Source organism: Suillus fuscotomentosus, assembly GCF_016647785.1.
Source record: "Suillus fuscotomentosus strain FC203 chromosome Unknown F5891scaffold_32, whole genome shotgun sequence".
Classification (NCBI taxonomy): domain Eukaryota; kingdom Fungi; phylum Basidiomycota; class Agaricomycetes; order Boletales; family Suillaceae; genus Suillus; species Suillus fuscotomentosus.
In genome coordinates this window covers 261,856-277,969 of record NW_024539544.1, presented here as the reverse complement: position 1 = coordinate 277,969, position 16,114 = coordinate 261,856, and the positions used below count along the sequence as shown (strand labels likewise).

The window sequence follows — 16,114 nt, the reverse complement described above, 5'->3', positions numbered from 1 at the left end:
CTAACTTCAGATGGATGCTTAGTTTGATAAATATTATCAAGTGCCTCCGGCCCCAGGACCACATGCCAAGGAGCCAATGGCCACATCAACAACAAAAGCTTCGATTCGTTACGATGATTCCTGGATGTGTGATGCTATCATGGAACGTCAAGCCACAGACTATCGCACATGGAATCCTCATCAAGAGCTCTCCTCCTACCTTACTTCACCATTGGAGGAGATGGACAATGTTGTGGTGTGGTGGAGTGTAAGTCAGCCCTTGAATTCATTGGTTCCCCGCTTACATTCTTGATCAGTTACATTCACTGCAGTATCCAACACTAGCTCGTGTTGCGCGTGATTACCTGCCCATTCAAGGCAGTGCAGTTCCATCTGAATGCACTTTCTCCAGTGCGGGGATCACATTGACTCTGCGCCGCAACGCACTCGCACCATCCATATTCTCCGCACTACAATTGATGAAGACAGCCTATAAGAATGGACATATGTCAGCAGTAGGGGCAGAGGGGCATGCGGCTGGTATGTAGTTAGACTAGCTACCTAATGTCATGTAGATGTATTGTGAATGTTTTTTTTTGGCGCTTTGAAAAATATATGGTTTGGTTCGTGTTCAGACCACAAAAAAACTGAACCGGACCCTTAAGAACCATTCTTGCATCAGGCATTTGACCCGAGTATAACAAAGCTTTACCTAACTTTATCTGATATATAAAATAAAAAATATCTATCACAATTGCATACCACTTGATAAAGGAATAGATGACTTGACTACATAGGCAGAACATTCCAAAGCTATCATATTGGCAGACCTATAGTAGTAAGTTGTGATCTACCTACCATGGTGATCTTTTTATTGTCAAATCTACCAACTGTGACATAGGTGGCTTCCAATTACAAGGTCTGCCATCACTGGCACTCTGCCCAGGTATGACAAACTGTACCCAGCTAGATATAGGCAGCCTCCATTTGTGAGGTCTACCATCATCAGATATTCGAAGAAATATAGCAAAGCTTTATCAAAAATGCAGAAAACTTGATAAAGGAATAGATGGGTAGACTACGTAGGTGAAATTCCCCATAGGCCATCATATTGGCAGACTTATAGTAGTAAGCTGCAATCTACCTACCATGATGATGCTGTTATTGTCAAATGTACCAAGTTTAACTAGCTGTATATGTATAGCTTCCAATTGTGGGGTCTACCATCACTGGCACTGTGCCCAGGTATGACCAACTGTATCAAACTTGATAAAGGAATAGATGGGTAGACTACATAGGTGAAATTCCCCGTAGGCCATCATATTGGCAGACTTATAGTAGTAAGTTATAATTTCCTAGCATGGTGACATTGTTATTGTCAAATGTACCAAGTTTAACTAGCTGTATATGTATAGCTTCCAATTGTGGGGTCTACCATCACTGGCACTGTGCCCAGGTATGACCAACTGTATCAAACTTGATAAAGGAATAGATGGGTAGACTACATAGGTGAAATTCCCCGTAGGCCATCATATTGGCAGACTTATAGTAGTAAGTTATAATCTCCTAGCATGGTGACGTTGTTGTTGTCAAATGTAACAAGTATGACTAGCTATATACATGTAGCTTCTAATTGTAGGGTCTGCCATCACTGACATTATGCTCAGGTATGACCAACTGTATCTAGTTATATATAGGCAGATTCCAATTGTGAGGTCTACCATCATCAGGCATTTGATGAAATCTAGCAGAGCTTTATCAAAACTGCAGAAAACTTGATAAAGGAATAGATGGGTAGACTACGTAGGTGAAATTCCCCGTAGGCCGTCATATTGGCAGACTTCTAATAGTAAGTTATAATCTCCTAGCATGGTGATGTTGTTATTGTCAAATGTAACAAGTATGAGACCCTTTGGTAGTCAGTTATAATTTATCTACCATGGTGATGTTGTTGTTGTCAAATGTAGCAAGTATGAGACATTTGCTAGTCAGTTATAATTTATCTACCATGGTGGTGTTGTTGTTGTCAAATGTAGCAAGTATGAGACCTTTGATAATCAGTTATAATTCAACTACCATGGTGATGATGTTATTGTCAAATGTACCAACTATGACTAGCTGTATATAAGCAGCTTCCAATTGCAAGGTCTGCCATCACTGGCAATGTGCCCAGGTATGACCATGAATTGTAAGACATACCTTCCCTTACCATAGCTGCTTCTGATTGCGAAGTCTACCATCATCAACAATAAGTCTTGGCACTACAGTGAGTTGCCAGGCCACAGCAAGTTGTTGATTCTATACCAAATGCATCTAGCAATATATAGGCAGCTTTTGATGGGGGGAACAAACATCTTTGACAGTGAGTTGAAGCACTACAATGAGTCATCTTGCCAAAGCAAAATGCTGGTACGTTGTCAAACGTAACTACTCTTACATGTACTGTTTCCAATGGTGGAGTCTAACATCATTGACAGGAAGATGATGAGTTATCTCATGAAAGCAATAATTCAGTCACACATAGTATTACACACATGTAGATGGATTCATTGTGTTCTAGTATTATATTTACACAACATTGTCTTGCATTCATTAATTACGGAGACTATACAAAACAACAAAATTATGAGAAATATCATATTAATTTGTAACAGTATTAGCTCGCTCCTGAAGGGCAGCGCGTTTTTCACGAATCTTTGAGAGCGCGCTGTTTTTGCTAATACAACGCTGCAACGATGAAGAGTTAGGAAAAACGCGACTGTACAAGGTATTAGTTTGGAGCTTGAGGTGTATGGAATGCATAACGAACCGAGTCCACCACAGCATCAGGTCGCCTACCTCCTCACTTTCATCAGTATCTTCTAACAGATCTAGAATGCTATGGTAGAAATTCTCCGAGTCCGTGACCGTGTCGGTACGGGAGAATACGGACAACGAACTCAACGCAAATCGAACCTAAAATAACAATCAATAGGAAAGAAATGCGGTTATGAATTTGCTACGTACCTGCGTGGCAATATAGGCCAAGGATCCTTTGGTAACAGACTTTATGCCATGAAGGTACGCATTGCCGGAGCGCGTTGCCTTTGGCTCCTTATCTACTGAGCTCGGCGATGTAAATACATGTTTGAACCCCTACGAAAGGACCCTGTTATGTGCGAGAATTTTAAATAGACTCAACTCACGAAAATAAGTATATCGCTCCTTAATAATCCCTTCCATGGATCTTCGGGATCGTAAACATGACCTGCATATAAGAATATAGGCCACTGGTCACCACGAACTGCGGTTTCACTGCTCTTCAGACCCTCCTTGGTTCTGGGTAGAGTAGTGACATTTCAGTTATTTTGCGCGGTGGAAAGACTTACTCTATAGTCGACCAGTCAAGTCCTGCAGGGCAAAGCAACGCGCCCGTGACTTTGTGGTTGAATCCTCGGTCAGACTTGATGTTTCGGGAAAGAGGGGGTATGACTACTTGTCCTCTGGGGACAAGCCATTCGAGGACAGCAGATTTAAGTGTTTTAGTATCATCGCCCCGCGCGCCGGACGCCCCTTTACCTAGCTGTTACAAGGTAAATCGTATGCTGACCTTCAGTTACTTAAAACTTACCAATTCTCCTACGTGGATAACATCCTCTTCCTCTCCGTCCGTCAGACGATCCAAGAGGCCAGGATAGGAATCCAACAACTCCAGGAATACCCTGTGTTCCCGTCGGATACTAATATCAGGGGTACCGTAAGCGATAACTGTATCTGATGCTCATGATTGAACTCACTCCGCGGGATAGTCCTCTATGAGAGAGTCCTGTAATTCATTGAGTCGGAGTATACCTGAAGTCAGGAGGGCAGGGTAATTACACAATGCAAACACCGTTCGACCAAAATGCTGACCGTGGAGAACAAGGGGATTCGATGAAACTCTGACCATGACAAGTCAGGAGGTTCGTCACCATGTGAAAGATCACTTACGCCTTTTTACGTGGACCCATCTGAAGGGCTGAACCACATCGCTTGCGTAAAAGATCGCCAGAGGAAGGATTGTTCTCGTTGGTACTCATACTACAAGTAGTACGTAGGTATGATACCACTAGCATGGAAAATGAGCCGCTTTATATGTCAAAAGTTTGATAGTACGTAATGAAAAGACGATGTGCTGGCCGTGTGCCATCGATATCGTAACGAAAAGACTCATCATCCGAGTGCCATCGATACCGTAATGCAATGAACAGGAATAGTTGCCGTGTCCGGGCTATCGTAACGGGGATTAAAAAAAACTAGGGTTTAGGGCCGGTTAGTGTCCTCTGCGAGTTCAACTTTGAACTGAAAGAAAACTTCACCATGTGATAGCCATAGGTATTCTAAAATAATCAGATTGCCTGCTGCGCCTCTAGGGTGTACAGCTGGCGAACAACTTTTCCTCCTCTCAAATAGAGGTCACAACCTTTTGGCCAAAGGTAATCAAAACGATCATTGAAATGAGCGAGGATTGATGATCGTCGACGGTCAGCCTTGTCAACTGATGAGGTGACACGGCGTCCCTGTGTGCATAATCTGGAAGAGCATAATACATCAAGCAGCAAAGGGTAATCGCCATCGAGGTCGCTTACAAAGAATGCGGTCTGCCGGATCGCCATCGCGTGTAGTCTCCTGGTAATACCTGAGACAGTAAGCAACTTTTCAACAAAACGTACTTGTAGACTCGTGACGTACCCATCCATCGACTGTGGTAACGTTGAGTGGATTACGAAGCGCACTATTCGACGCGGTCAGACAGAGGGGAGTGAATAAACACAACTTTACCATATGGCTTGTCGATTCCCATCTCAAACGCCATCCAAGATAAAATCAGAATGGAGTTGCAATATTGGGGGCTCGTCAAGGTCCTCCCAAAGATCATCGCTGTCAGGCATAATTAGGGTCTCAGCCAATACATCAGTATCGGCTGGCTCAAGCGGGCTGTCGACATCGATATCTTCTCGTTCGAGGACACTCGAAAAATCGGTAGGCGCAGCAATAGATGTGGGCGGAGCTAGAGCCGGCTCACTGATAGGGTTGAAGCGATCCAGGCGTTCTTGGATAGCTTCGATGTGAAGCCTACGTAGACTCTAAGCAAGGAAGTTCACACAGTACAGTACACTCACAATAAAAATGGTATTTCAAAATGTCTAGCAGCTTGTTCGCGTGTTCTGATATTGTTGCGAATGAATAATCGTGCACTTCGCGAAAATAGAGATGCGTACCTTTACAGATCTATCATGCCGCTTGTTCTCTGGCTTCTGAGTCTTTGATGTGTTCCTAAAATAGCGCAAGGTTGAGAACCGTCATGGTGATGGGGTTTTAGTGTTGGTAGTAGCATTGAACTCGAATTGTGTACTAATATAGGTATCGGAACACCGTGACTACAGTACACTTAATCAAAGGGTGTACAGGACTACTTGAATGACATTACTATCATATACCAAGTCTACAAACCGTAATAAATAACACTAGCAAAAGTAGTAGGTACTAGGTACAGATGGGAGTTCGGAAGAACGCAACTGTATGATACAACGTGCCAATTATAGTGAATGACTATATTGAAACTCAGCCAAAATGACTAAGCGGGTACTGCCGGCTGACTCTGAATACGTAGTAGTCGTTCACTATATCTCCTGTGGCTCGTTAAGGCCGTCGCCAGAGAAGATGAAGAATATATCACGTACCTGAGATATGTCAAGCTACTGAGAGGAGGCTTGTGCGGAAACTCGACTCCTGCCTGCTGCCAACTATTATGATCACCATTATCATAAACTACATGAATGTCTTTCTTTACTGCGAAAGACGTTGACAGATCGAGTAGCTGTTGCGACAAAGGTCTAGTCAGACCAGGGTCTATCAAAGGTTTGTAGATTTCAAGAACACGCGTAGCTTGACATCAAGTTCGACCACGCAGCTTTTATCCGGGTGCCGTGTATCTACTTTTGAATAAGAAAAAAAAAATGATCAACCTGATCTATGAAGATCGTGTCCCATAGGAAAGCAGCCATTTCACGAGCATACGCCACAAAGTCCGTGGATTCATCTTGGGAATACCTCATCAACCACGTAACCAGCGGCTTGATATACAATAACCCACCGTCTGAATCTGCCCGCTTGATATACTCGTGTTTGATCTTTTTAAAATCAGCTGCAACCTGCCCGTGCTTCCATATCATATGGTTGTCCTGCGTAATCATGTGAGTTTTGGAACTGAAAGCACACGCGACTGTCTACCTCGGATATTATGTTGTGAATGATCTTTAGCAGCATTAATTGATCTATGGTGTCGAAGCATACTTGCACGTCAACTTTGACGAAATATAGTTTCGGACTATGAAATACACGAGTCAGTGATACGAATCCAATTGAATTGATAAATCACACAGTTTTCCTGAGGGTGCGTCCTTCGATAAATCCGTCTTGAACCTCTTCAGCTTTTGGTATCTTGTTGGAGCTGAAAACGGACGCTCCAAGGAGGTCCGGTTGTTGTTGCTAGCCATGACATCAGCAAGAGTCATTTCAACGTAGCACGAAATGAGCCACCTTCTCATATGTCAGAATCGCAAATGTCGTCTTCAGAGTCTGGTTGATTGATAGCGGTGGCCTTGTAGACTGACCCTGCCTAGCAATGTGCAAGAGTTCAACCAATTTCACTGAGAGAAACGAACCTTGGGGTTTGCTCTTCGTCGTAGATTAACAATGGGGCGAACACCAGTTTCCTTGGGCAGCAAGCGGATGAAGGCAGATCTGAGTTGTCGTTGGCGCAAGATCTCTTCTGCTTCATGCTACAGAAGCGTAAGAACTAAGCCACACCAGTAATTCAAGACAAACCTTCTCGACCTCTTGGAAGGTCTTTTCACTTAGTCGGTCTATCAAAGGTGCACAGAGGATTTCTCAGTCATCTTGACGAAAGTAAAGAACGTGCTTTCGCAATGCGGATGACTCCGTGACGTAGAACGTCGTCTGGAAATGTTTGTGTCAATACTAAGATGTCTCCATCTTAGTCGAAGAAAATACGAACTCTAAGAAGCGGAAGCAGGAAGGAGTCGAAGTACCAGAAGAGAAATTCTTCAAGAAGTTCACGACGTTTGAGAGAAAACGTCACAGATACTCTATGCTGCTTCCGGGCACCCTCACCGGGAGGCATCAACCAGTCGCATTCTGACGTGCTGAAACCTTGAAGTACGTGATGTAATGTAGACGTTTCAAATCTCCAGCATATAATGAATTCATTAAGATCTGATCAGTGTTAGCCAAATTTAAGCGTGTGAGAGATAAACACACATACAGCCCTGAAAAACCTCAAAATTCTTCTCGCATCCCCAGAAAGCGTTCGGAATAACAGCCTTAGTCACGAGTATAGCATGGCGAAAAACCTAGTGAAACGGTTAGGGATAATGCATGCACGAGTCTCTGAGTCGCACCTTGGCGTGACTACAAGTGAATTCCAGGAATCGCGGTTTGTGTTCTATTTCATTTTTACCCGGAACTCAATCTGCGATGAGGCTGTTTCCTACAGAGTCAATCGTCATGTTCATTTGCGACGCTTGCGATTTTAGTTGGATTGAGTTCTCAGACACCATTTCCTGCCAAACAGATAGGAAAAAAGCTGTGACAGTGTTCTATTTTGCTCACCAGTATGATGCTGCTGTCCATCGTCTTGTTGTCCGTTATCGTGATCTATGAGCGAAGATGAGACTAGTGCGCGCTGTGACTTGAAGCTTGTCTACCTTGGATGGACAAACTGTGTCTCTAAGTAGCTTATAATGACATTTGCCATGTCGCCAGATCATCTTGTCCAAAAGCACAAGCACGTCCTTCAGCTGCTTCGGTGTCTTGCATGTTCCAAAGAGCTATAAAATACACGCATTCATTCGATGTCTGTGTACCTTGACAGACCTAGCCTCACCTCAATTTCACGCTCTCTGTCAGCAAAATTCGGCTGCTTATAGGTTTCTTTAGCGGCTGACGGCTGGCTGAATACGTTGGATAGACCGTATTGCAACGGAAAGATATATTTGCTCAGATGTCTGAGCCTTCTGTGCTTGCAGGCGCGGGTCAGGGTCCTGATATGCGCCAGCTTGTGGCTGCGCTTGACGAAAGTAAGAAGGATTCAACCGGTTGATATGTATGGGAGTTTACGGGTACAAGGCAAGCCCACAACGATACTTTGCGACGCACGATCACGATTCGGTCGCGCGTAAAACATCCGTGCACGACTCGGAATGAATGAAATATCGTGCTGATGTTCGTCTGATGAACTGGTCAGCGAAACGAGCAAAATGCAGTAATATCCCTTCTCTCACCATTCCGAAGGAATAGCGTCCAACTGGATGACACTCTTCGAGGGAACTTTACCGTGACTCCGGAGGTTCTTCCATCAAGATTTGACCATTCTGGGTTTTGCAGAGCCGTGATAATTGTGTTCGCAAAAGTGTAAGCAAAAGTAGTACTAGGTACTAGGTAATAGGTAGTAGGTAGTAGATAGTAGGTAGTAGGTACTAGGTACTAGGTACTAGGTACAGATGGGAGTTCGGAAGAACGCAACTGTATGATACGACGTGCCAATTATAGTGAATGACTATATTGAAACTCAGCCAAAATGACTAAGCGGGTACTGCCGGCTGACTCTGAATACGTAGAGTCGTTCACTATATCTACTGTGGCTTCCCCTATCATTGTTCCTTTTTCGACTCCACAATGTAAATTTTCAGCTTGCGATTGTGATTAAGTGAGTATGTGCTGCTAGTAGTTAGTGAATGTGGGTAGTGGGTATGTGGGGTAGACCTGATTTGTACAGGACTTCAATAAAGAAAGCTTGAACGTCGGACTCGGACTCGTCGGAGACTTGACAATTTGTGTCTCAGCGGCGCCACTGGCACGAACTTGTAATTATGTAGTATCGGTCTGATGTGTTGTGCCATTGTCAAGGAATTCTCATGGGCAGTGGTAGTATTAGTCCTGCGTTATTGTGCAGCAGTCCACACCGTGACAACGGCACTCTGAGTCAGTGCTCAGTGGTACTAGCAGTCTAGGCCACAATTGATATTGTACCATTGTCATAGAATTCTTGGCACGGGCTGTGGACTCAGCACTGCACTATTGTGCACTGGCAGCAGGGGCCACACCGTGACATCATGTAGCGCCTGATTAGTCATTCACTATAAATACTGACCCTCTATCTCTTGAAGGTCTTCTTTCCGCTGTAGAGACTCGTGCATCTCATAGTGTGATATGGCGCTTTACACTAGGGAGTATACAGCACCAACTCGCAGCATCACTCTGTGTACCATCCACAGTGATTCCTATATGACGCGCAGCTTTCCCACGCAACGCGCGCCATGCGCGCACCATTCCCGCGCTTCACGATGTATACGCGCGCGTGCGTTCCCGCGCTTGCGCGCCCTATAGCGCCAGCCATCCAGATGCATCCATCCACTGTCCACCAAGCTCCCTAGTGCGTATATTCCATTTCCTTTATTAGCATAGTTCCACCTTTATTTTTATCATAGTTTCTCACTCATATATATTTTTACATACCTACTCGGTAGCGCTTCGGCTCCGCATGAGCGCGCTTAGGCGCGCTATATAAGCGCCAGCAGTACATACTATTATGTACCTTACTTTTCACCCAACTTTACCTAGTACTTACTACTTAGAAAGTCGCAGTAGAAATCTATTCATTAGCACAACACATCTCACATCCTTTATCTTGCTTATATCTTCACATAAGTTTAGTCTCTCTTATTTCCGCTTACACGCGCGCGCTTTCCTGTGCTTCGCGCTAATACGCGCGCGCGTTCCCGCGCCTTTGTACCTTGCGCGCTCCTGCGCTTTCTCGCGCTTCGCTTAAGCGCACACTTCTAGATCCTTGCTGCACTCACTTCCCCTATAGGGTCGAACGCACTTGTCTCCTCAAGCAACGCAGACTAGGCAACGCGCGACCTATCAACATTTATAGATACTGCCAGGAGCATCATTTGTTCCTAGTAGTATTGTTGTTTCTACACCGCTATAACTACTTCGATACTGCATCACTAGGAATAGTAAAAGAATAGCGTAGAGAACCTTTTTTTGAGAAGATTCAAATAGAACTGTATGTCAGGGTTTCATGTTCACTACTAATGATAGACAATTGATCATGCAAGTTCCAGAAGGAGGCTCCGAATCATGTCGCAGCCCAATATGAAACGCACATTAGCGCCAGCGTCATCGGACAGTGATGACGAACCTAACCCGAAGCGCGTCAGAAGCGAAGGTAAGTCATGACTGTTATGCTGTCAATTATCTTGGTGACTCATAGATTGGAACATATGATACAGGCAAATCTCCACTGGAGGATGAAGGCGCATGGCGCATCCTGTTCCAGTACCTCACCACTGAGATGACCTATCCTCAGATGGAAGAGGACTTCATATCTTACCTTGGCGACAGATACTGCGCGGATGACTGGAAGGACGCCCGAGACGCGTTATTCTCTGCTGACGACCTGAATGATAACGCAACTCCCTTGGCGAATCTTCAGGTTTTGTACACGAAGCATGTACCTCAGGCTTCTCTATCGAATAGGGCGGGCCCACCAGAAGATTCTCAGGTCATAGTATCTGCACCGAGGACGCTTGGACGCTTGTCGGACACTCGCAAGAGCCATACAAGCCGCCGATCACGTCAACGACCCAAAGTAAGTGAAAATTGTAGTTTCGGTGAATACATACTGATCAAGTGCAGCCGAAGAATCCCTTCATCGACGCCAAAGCAGATGAGGGCTCAAGCGACGACGACGACGACGACGACGAGGAAGAGGAGGAGGAGGAAGGGGGAGAGGAGGGCAGTCGCTCTCAGGTTCGGTCACCGAAGGTCACGAGCTTGCCAGGACCATCAGGCAAACAGACTTTTTTGTCGGCAGTCGACAACATCTTCAACGAAGTCAACACATTGAAGTCATCAGACAGGCGCCTTAAAGTTCCTTACAGAGCGGCCTGGTGCCCCGGCACGATTGAAAGCAAGATGTACCTACTGCATGTTCACAGTATGTCCGTCTTTCGTGTAGTTTTATGTCACTCATCACTTCACAGGAACTGCAACTGACTATATCACTGCACAGCTTCGGAGCAAAGGACTTCCGGTCACCGTTTTGGCTTGGATCCCAGGCCAGATATACATGGTGTCTGATAGCCCGAAAACGATCGCGTCATTCCTCCTGACCGCGCATAAACAATCTGTCCGAGAATATCTTCGTATCTCAGACGAAGAACGTCAAGAGGTCGAACGTGCACGACCCAAACTTCCCAACCCGGGGTGGGTGCGAATCATTCAACGCGGCAAATACAAAGGCGACATAGCCTATATCTATGATTCCAAGCAGGCTGACGATTTTGTCGTGGTCTTAATCCCCCCGCGGTCTTTTCCCTATCCCGTGTCTGAGAAGTCTGCGGCTGCACTGTTAGACAGATGTCGACTCCCGGCAAATGGTGCAGTATCCGATATCACTCATCACGGCGAAGTTATAGGATATTCGTTCAAAGGAGAAAGATATTATATGGGGCTGTTACTCAAAAGATTTCATCATTCTGACCTAGAGCTTGTGACGACCCCTCATCCCGACTACATTCGACTCCATCTCCAATCTGGATGGGACACACCCTTCGTCAAAAGCATTGAGCTGGCGTTCTCTATGCAGTTCCTCCGCGTAGGCGATGAGGTTAGGGTCATCTCTGGAGAGATTTGTTCAGAGATCGGAAAAGTTGTCTCAACAGATCATGGGTTAGGTTGTGTGTCGGTGGAATTCAATTTCGATATTCAACATCGAACGCAAGTAGACTTCCGACTTCGGGATATAGAACGCGTGTTTCGACTCGGCGATTCGGTTCGAGTTATAGCGGGTGTATACTTGGGTTTGGAAGGTCACATCGTTCAAATGTCCGACAACGTATTTCATATTTGTCAAGAGGCAACTAAAGAAGAGGTGTGTATGAACAAACAATATGATGTCAACTCTACCTAACGCTTTGTATAGATTGAAGTTTCGAAACACTACTTGGATCGCCGTCCTCTGAAGCATGTGCTGCAAAAACAGCTGTCAACGCAGCAATTATTCGAGCCTCCTCCTGAAACCAATACAATGGAAATAGGGGATTATGTAGAGGTACTTGCCGGTCAGTACGTAGAGAAACACGGGAACATCGCCTGGTTTCCTCCGGGAGAACCACCGTCTGTATATGTACGGGTGGACGACAAGATATATAGTTCAGGACTGATGATGATTGAAGTGCTTTTAGTCTGGGTTCAGCGGATCCGCATCGCCCAGACAATAAAGTACACAAAGGACAAGGGCTATGATGTCAGGCCTGGAGATTTTGTGACTGTCGCTCGCGGGCCGGAGTATCAGATGACAGGGGTCGTGCAAAGCGTCGACCTTCCAACAGCTCGCTTGACCCTATCATCTCAAACTGATGGAACATTGGTAAGTCTAGATCATCTCAACTCGATCATCTCTAATTGGTAATAGATTAATGTCCCCATACGGTTCGTCGTGAAGATACGCAACGCGAGCCTAGATACCTTCAAGAGCGTTATTGGCAAAGAAGTATTCGTTATCCGCAGTCAGCATAAGGGCTACAGAGCCACGCTATACAATATAGGGAGGGAGGATTGCTCTGTTGCACTGCACGGGCAGAAGCATATACTACTCAAACTCCCAGAAGTGGCCACTAGGTAAGCTGTATCCACGTTTCTGCACTAATTTAATTGCTAACGGTTGTAAAGTTATGGAATGCGGTTGAACGGTACAATGCTCGAAAGACACGAGTTAGTTTCTTTCTGTGAAATGCGGCAGAAATCGTACTTGAAGCCACCGCCTCGAAGTGTCACTCCCCCACCCCAGAAAACGGCCTCCTCCCACTCTCTCACATGTTCCAACATGCTGCCTTCCAGCGCCCTGAACAACTGGACTGCCAGTTCCGAGGATGTTGACGGGGCGATAAACCAATCATTGGCCGTCGATTCGTCCACCTCGTCTCAGACGATACCTGACCCTTGGACTGTCGATCCACAGGACAATGAGGACAGACAGGAGAAAATTCAACATCATGGTGAGTCCTCAACGACGGCACAGAATTTAACTAATTTTATCGTAGGCCCGCTACCTTGGTTAATGAAGAAGGAGTTTGCCTCAACCTTACTTTCGTATCACGTGGTGTTGAAAGTCTCACCGAGTTTTATGGGGGGCAGGTTACACAAGCGGTTCGTATCAACCGCATGTCCAGACCCCTTCTGCGGTGCGAATGGGCCCGCACCCGAGAATTGTGTAGCAGCATTTTGCACGTCCAATGGCACGGGGGGCGCAATCCAACACTATCACATACCTGCCCATGACCTCAGTCCAGCTCCTCCACGCAAAAAGAACCAGCAGTGCCTTATTTTGGATGGGGAGCATCGCGGGGCCATCCTAACCATAGCGAAGTGCAATGTCAAAAAAAATACTGTGGAGATGTTTACAAATACTAGTATTACTACAGCTCCCTTCAAGCTAGTACTAGTTACTCTTCGTTTCGATCAAATATGTCTCGTAGAACCTATGTCACCTTCGATCTGAAACTAGTTTAATCAGTAGTACTAGCCTTACCATCATGCTCGGCCGCCGCGAATGCTCAGAGTAGTAAACCGTAGATAGCAGTAGTGGTTTCAGTGAAATTCATCAAGTGAAACCATATGATCATGATAACTTCTGAGAGTCAGCAAAAATGGGAATACATGGTTTTGGCTCGTAGTACTAGTAACTCTACTTCAGATTGGTTCTCCAAGGCTAGTAGTACTATGTGCTACTATCCACACATACTAGTAATCATGGACTCCCAGATTTCACCTATGTTTTGTGTGAATGAGTTGTATTCTATTTCAAGTTTAAGTTCGAGGCACGACTCGGAGAACAATTAGATAGATACAGTAATTTCATGTCCTTCCAAAGTTAGTACTACTCGCAACCCCTCCACTTGGCATTTGACTACTCTGGATAATTCTATTGAGAAACCCCCCATGGGAAACAAACCCTTACAAACCTCACCCCCAAAATAGACCTTATCCAAAAACCTTTGTTAACCAATAATAGTGTCTGTAGCCACCGGCGCCAAACAGGCAATTTTCTTTTACTACTAGTAAGTCGTCCGAGTCGGAGTTATTCAACTGACTGGCATGCGCTGTCTGCCATTTGTCTGGCAATTGATTTAAAAATCACTGTTACTTGTGCTATAAGGTATCAATAAAGGCCACTAAAGTAAGTAACTGCAACTTGAGTCAAGTTGAACCAGAGTCACTGAACCCTGGCCAGTAGTACTTCACATGTTGCTCGTGTATGTCCTGCCTGACAACAAAAGCCACAAATATTATATTGTGAGAATCTATGAACACAGGTACTAGAGTAGTAGACTTTTGAATCAAATTTGATTTCAATTTCCTTTGTTTGCAGCTAGGACACACCAGCCAGTAGACTACAATCTACAACCACTATCTATATTGAATGTGAGCTACTCCCGGTTGCTGGCCAGTGACCATTAGCGAGAAACCCTCTATTGTTTGATAGTTGTAAATGGGTTTGGATTACTAAGCTACAAACCCTGGGGTTTGTTTCCCATGAGAGGTTTCTTAATAGAATTATCCGACTACTCTTGTGTTTTGTTGCACACTGTATAATTTTGACCTTAGGTTCATCACACTGTAGCTAGCTTGATGAACTGAACCTATGTTTTGTGACATAACATATGATATGTTTGTTTTTAGATATGTTTTTATTATTATGAAAACAGGTACTCAACCACTTTTTCCCTCCTCATTGTCATTTGTGAACTATATTTGTGTAGAAAGTACATATATTATCCTACTAGTACTACATATGAACCTTGTGAAGTTTGTCACAGCTGTCCTCAAGAGCACCTGGATAGCCCGTTTGGGAAGCCTCATTAGGCTTAGCAATAGTGTGCCTTGTCAACTATATTTAGGCTCCGAAATGGTAATATCCAAACATCAGCGTTAAATAACGCCCCAAATATTCTGATACCTCTATCTACTGTACTGTAGGCTATATAATTTACTAGCTGGCGTGTATCCTGCCTTATCCCGCCCCATGCTTGATTCTGGCAGTTCCCGCAAATTGCCCGTCTTGGTCATAGTAGTGGTTGATCTGGCGGGTTCCGAGTCATGCCTCCTACCACCCCCTGCACTGCTGCACACCGCGTGGTGCTGCCGTCCCCTCTGTAGCTCAGCAGCCATCACCCAGGCCATCACTGCCCGCTACAATGTCTGCTTCACCCCAAAACCCAGCACCTCCGAGCAGTGGTCTGTGCGCCCCCAGCATGCTGCCTGCACCAACCTGCCTCCCACCCTATCATCCTTGCCCACCACTGCCCTCTACAATGCCTGCCCCAGTGCTCAAGTGGTCTGTGTGCCCCCGGCATGCTATCTGCACCAACCTGCCTCCCAATTTCAAATTATCCTTGCTGTCTGCAACCATATTCTACAATGCCCAACCCCGCCTGGTCTCAGCTACTCACCTACACCCACTCATCACAGTTGGGGATCACACTATTCATATTCTGGATATCTCTGAGTCAGCTACTTAGCTACTTGCCTACACCCACAGAGTTGTTGCTTGGGGATTGCACTATTTAGATGGACGGTCAAGTTTCATGGACATCTCAGCTACTTGCCTTCGCCCACAGAGTCATTGCTTGGGGATTGAACTATTCAGATGTCAAGTTTCATGGACATGCCAAGACCACCTCCGATGCGGCCATCCTGTCTGTTCGCTGCTTTCTCGAGCGTGCAGAACAACAAGAGGTTGCAGCTGTCAGCTTGAATAGGTATGTCTTCTCATCCTTGTTGCTTGCTTCTAACTAACACTGATCTCTCTTAGAGATGTCGAGTGAGGGATGCCGTTGGGGGCCAGCATATCATTGAAAGGACTTTCGAGTACCTGTAGCACGAGGACATCATTCAATCATAGCACTTGAGAACTGTGTACTATGTAACAATATATCATCATGTTTGTGACACACCACCGTGACCTCCATTCTGACGTCAATGAGTGATGCAAGCTACTAATTGACGACACATCAAACTAGTA

At 45.3% G+C, this 16,114-nt stretch overlaps 5 protein-coding genes across 5 annotated transcripts; 2 read left to right on the top strand and 3 right to left on the bottom strand.

The window, feature by feature from the left end:
- Positions 1–2,619: 2,619 nt before the first annotated feature.
- Positions 2,620–3,907, bottom strand: F5891DRAFT_953645 (uncharacterized protein; the record flags this gene model as incomplete). Its single annotated transcript, XM_041375198.1, has 6 exons — positions 2,620–2,934; positions 2,986–3,114; positions 3,165–3,297; positions 3,348–3,541; positions 3,590–3,698; positions 3,756–3,907. The coding sequence occupies 6 exons, from the start codon at positions 3,905–3,907 to the stop codon at positions 2,620–2,622; spliced, it is 1,032 nt and encodes a 343-aa protein (XP_041225087.1).
- A 3,349-nt stretch (positions 3,908–7,256) lies between these two features.
- Positions 7,257–7,463, bottom strand: F5891DRAFT_953648 (uncharacterized protein; the record flags this gene model as incomplete). Its single annotated transcript, XM_041375199.1, has 2 exons — positions 7,257–7,373; positions 7,422–7,463. Coding segments are annotated over 2 exons (159 nt in total), but the record flags the coding sequence as incomplete, so codon positions are not given.
- A 204-nt stretch (positions 7,464–7,667) lies between these two features.
- F5891DRAFT_953743 (uncharacterized protein) lies at positions 7,668–8,038 on the bottom strand (the record flags this gene model as incomplete). The annotated part of the gene is made up of 2 exons (XM_041375205.1): positions 7,668–7,850; positions 7,907–8,038. Coding segments are annotated over 2 exons (315 nt in total), but the record flags the coding sequence as incomplete, so codon positions are not given.
- Positions 8,039–10,167: 2,129 nt separating this feature from the next.
- Positions 10,168–13,591, top strand: F5891DRAFT_1189644 (uncharacterized protein; the record flags this gene model as incomplete). Its single annotated transcript, XM_041367195.1, has 8 exons — positions 10,168–10,255; positions 10,320–10,678; positions 10,726–11,026; positions 11,073–11,962; positions 12,014–12,460; positions 12,506–12,711; positions 12,763–13,088; positions 13,134–13,591. 8 exons carry the CDS (start codon positions 10,168–10,170, stop codon positions 13,589–13,591), a joined length of 3,075 nt encoding a protein of 1,024 aa, XP_041225084.1.
- A 1,524-nt stretch (positions 13,592–15,115) lies between these two features.
- F5891DRAFT_1233226 (uncharacterized protein) lies at positions 15,116–15,970 on the top strand (the record flags this gene model as incomplete). The annotated part of the gene is made up of 3 exons (XM_041369603.1): positions 15,116–15,427; positions 15,661–15,851; positions 15,907–15,970. 3 exons carry the CDS (start codon positions 15,116–15,118, stop codon positions 15,968–15,970), a joined length of 567 nt encoding a protein of 188 aa, XP_041225083.1.
- Between the last annotated feature and the right edge of the window lie 144 nt (positions 15,971–16,114).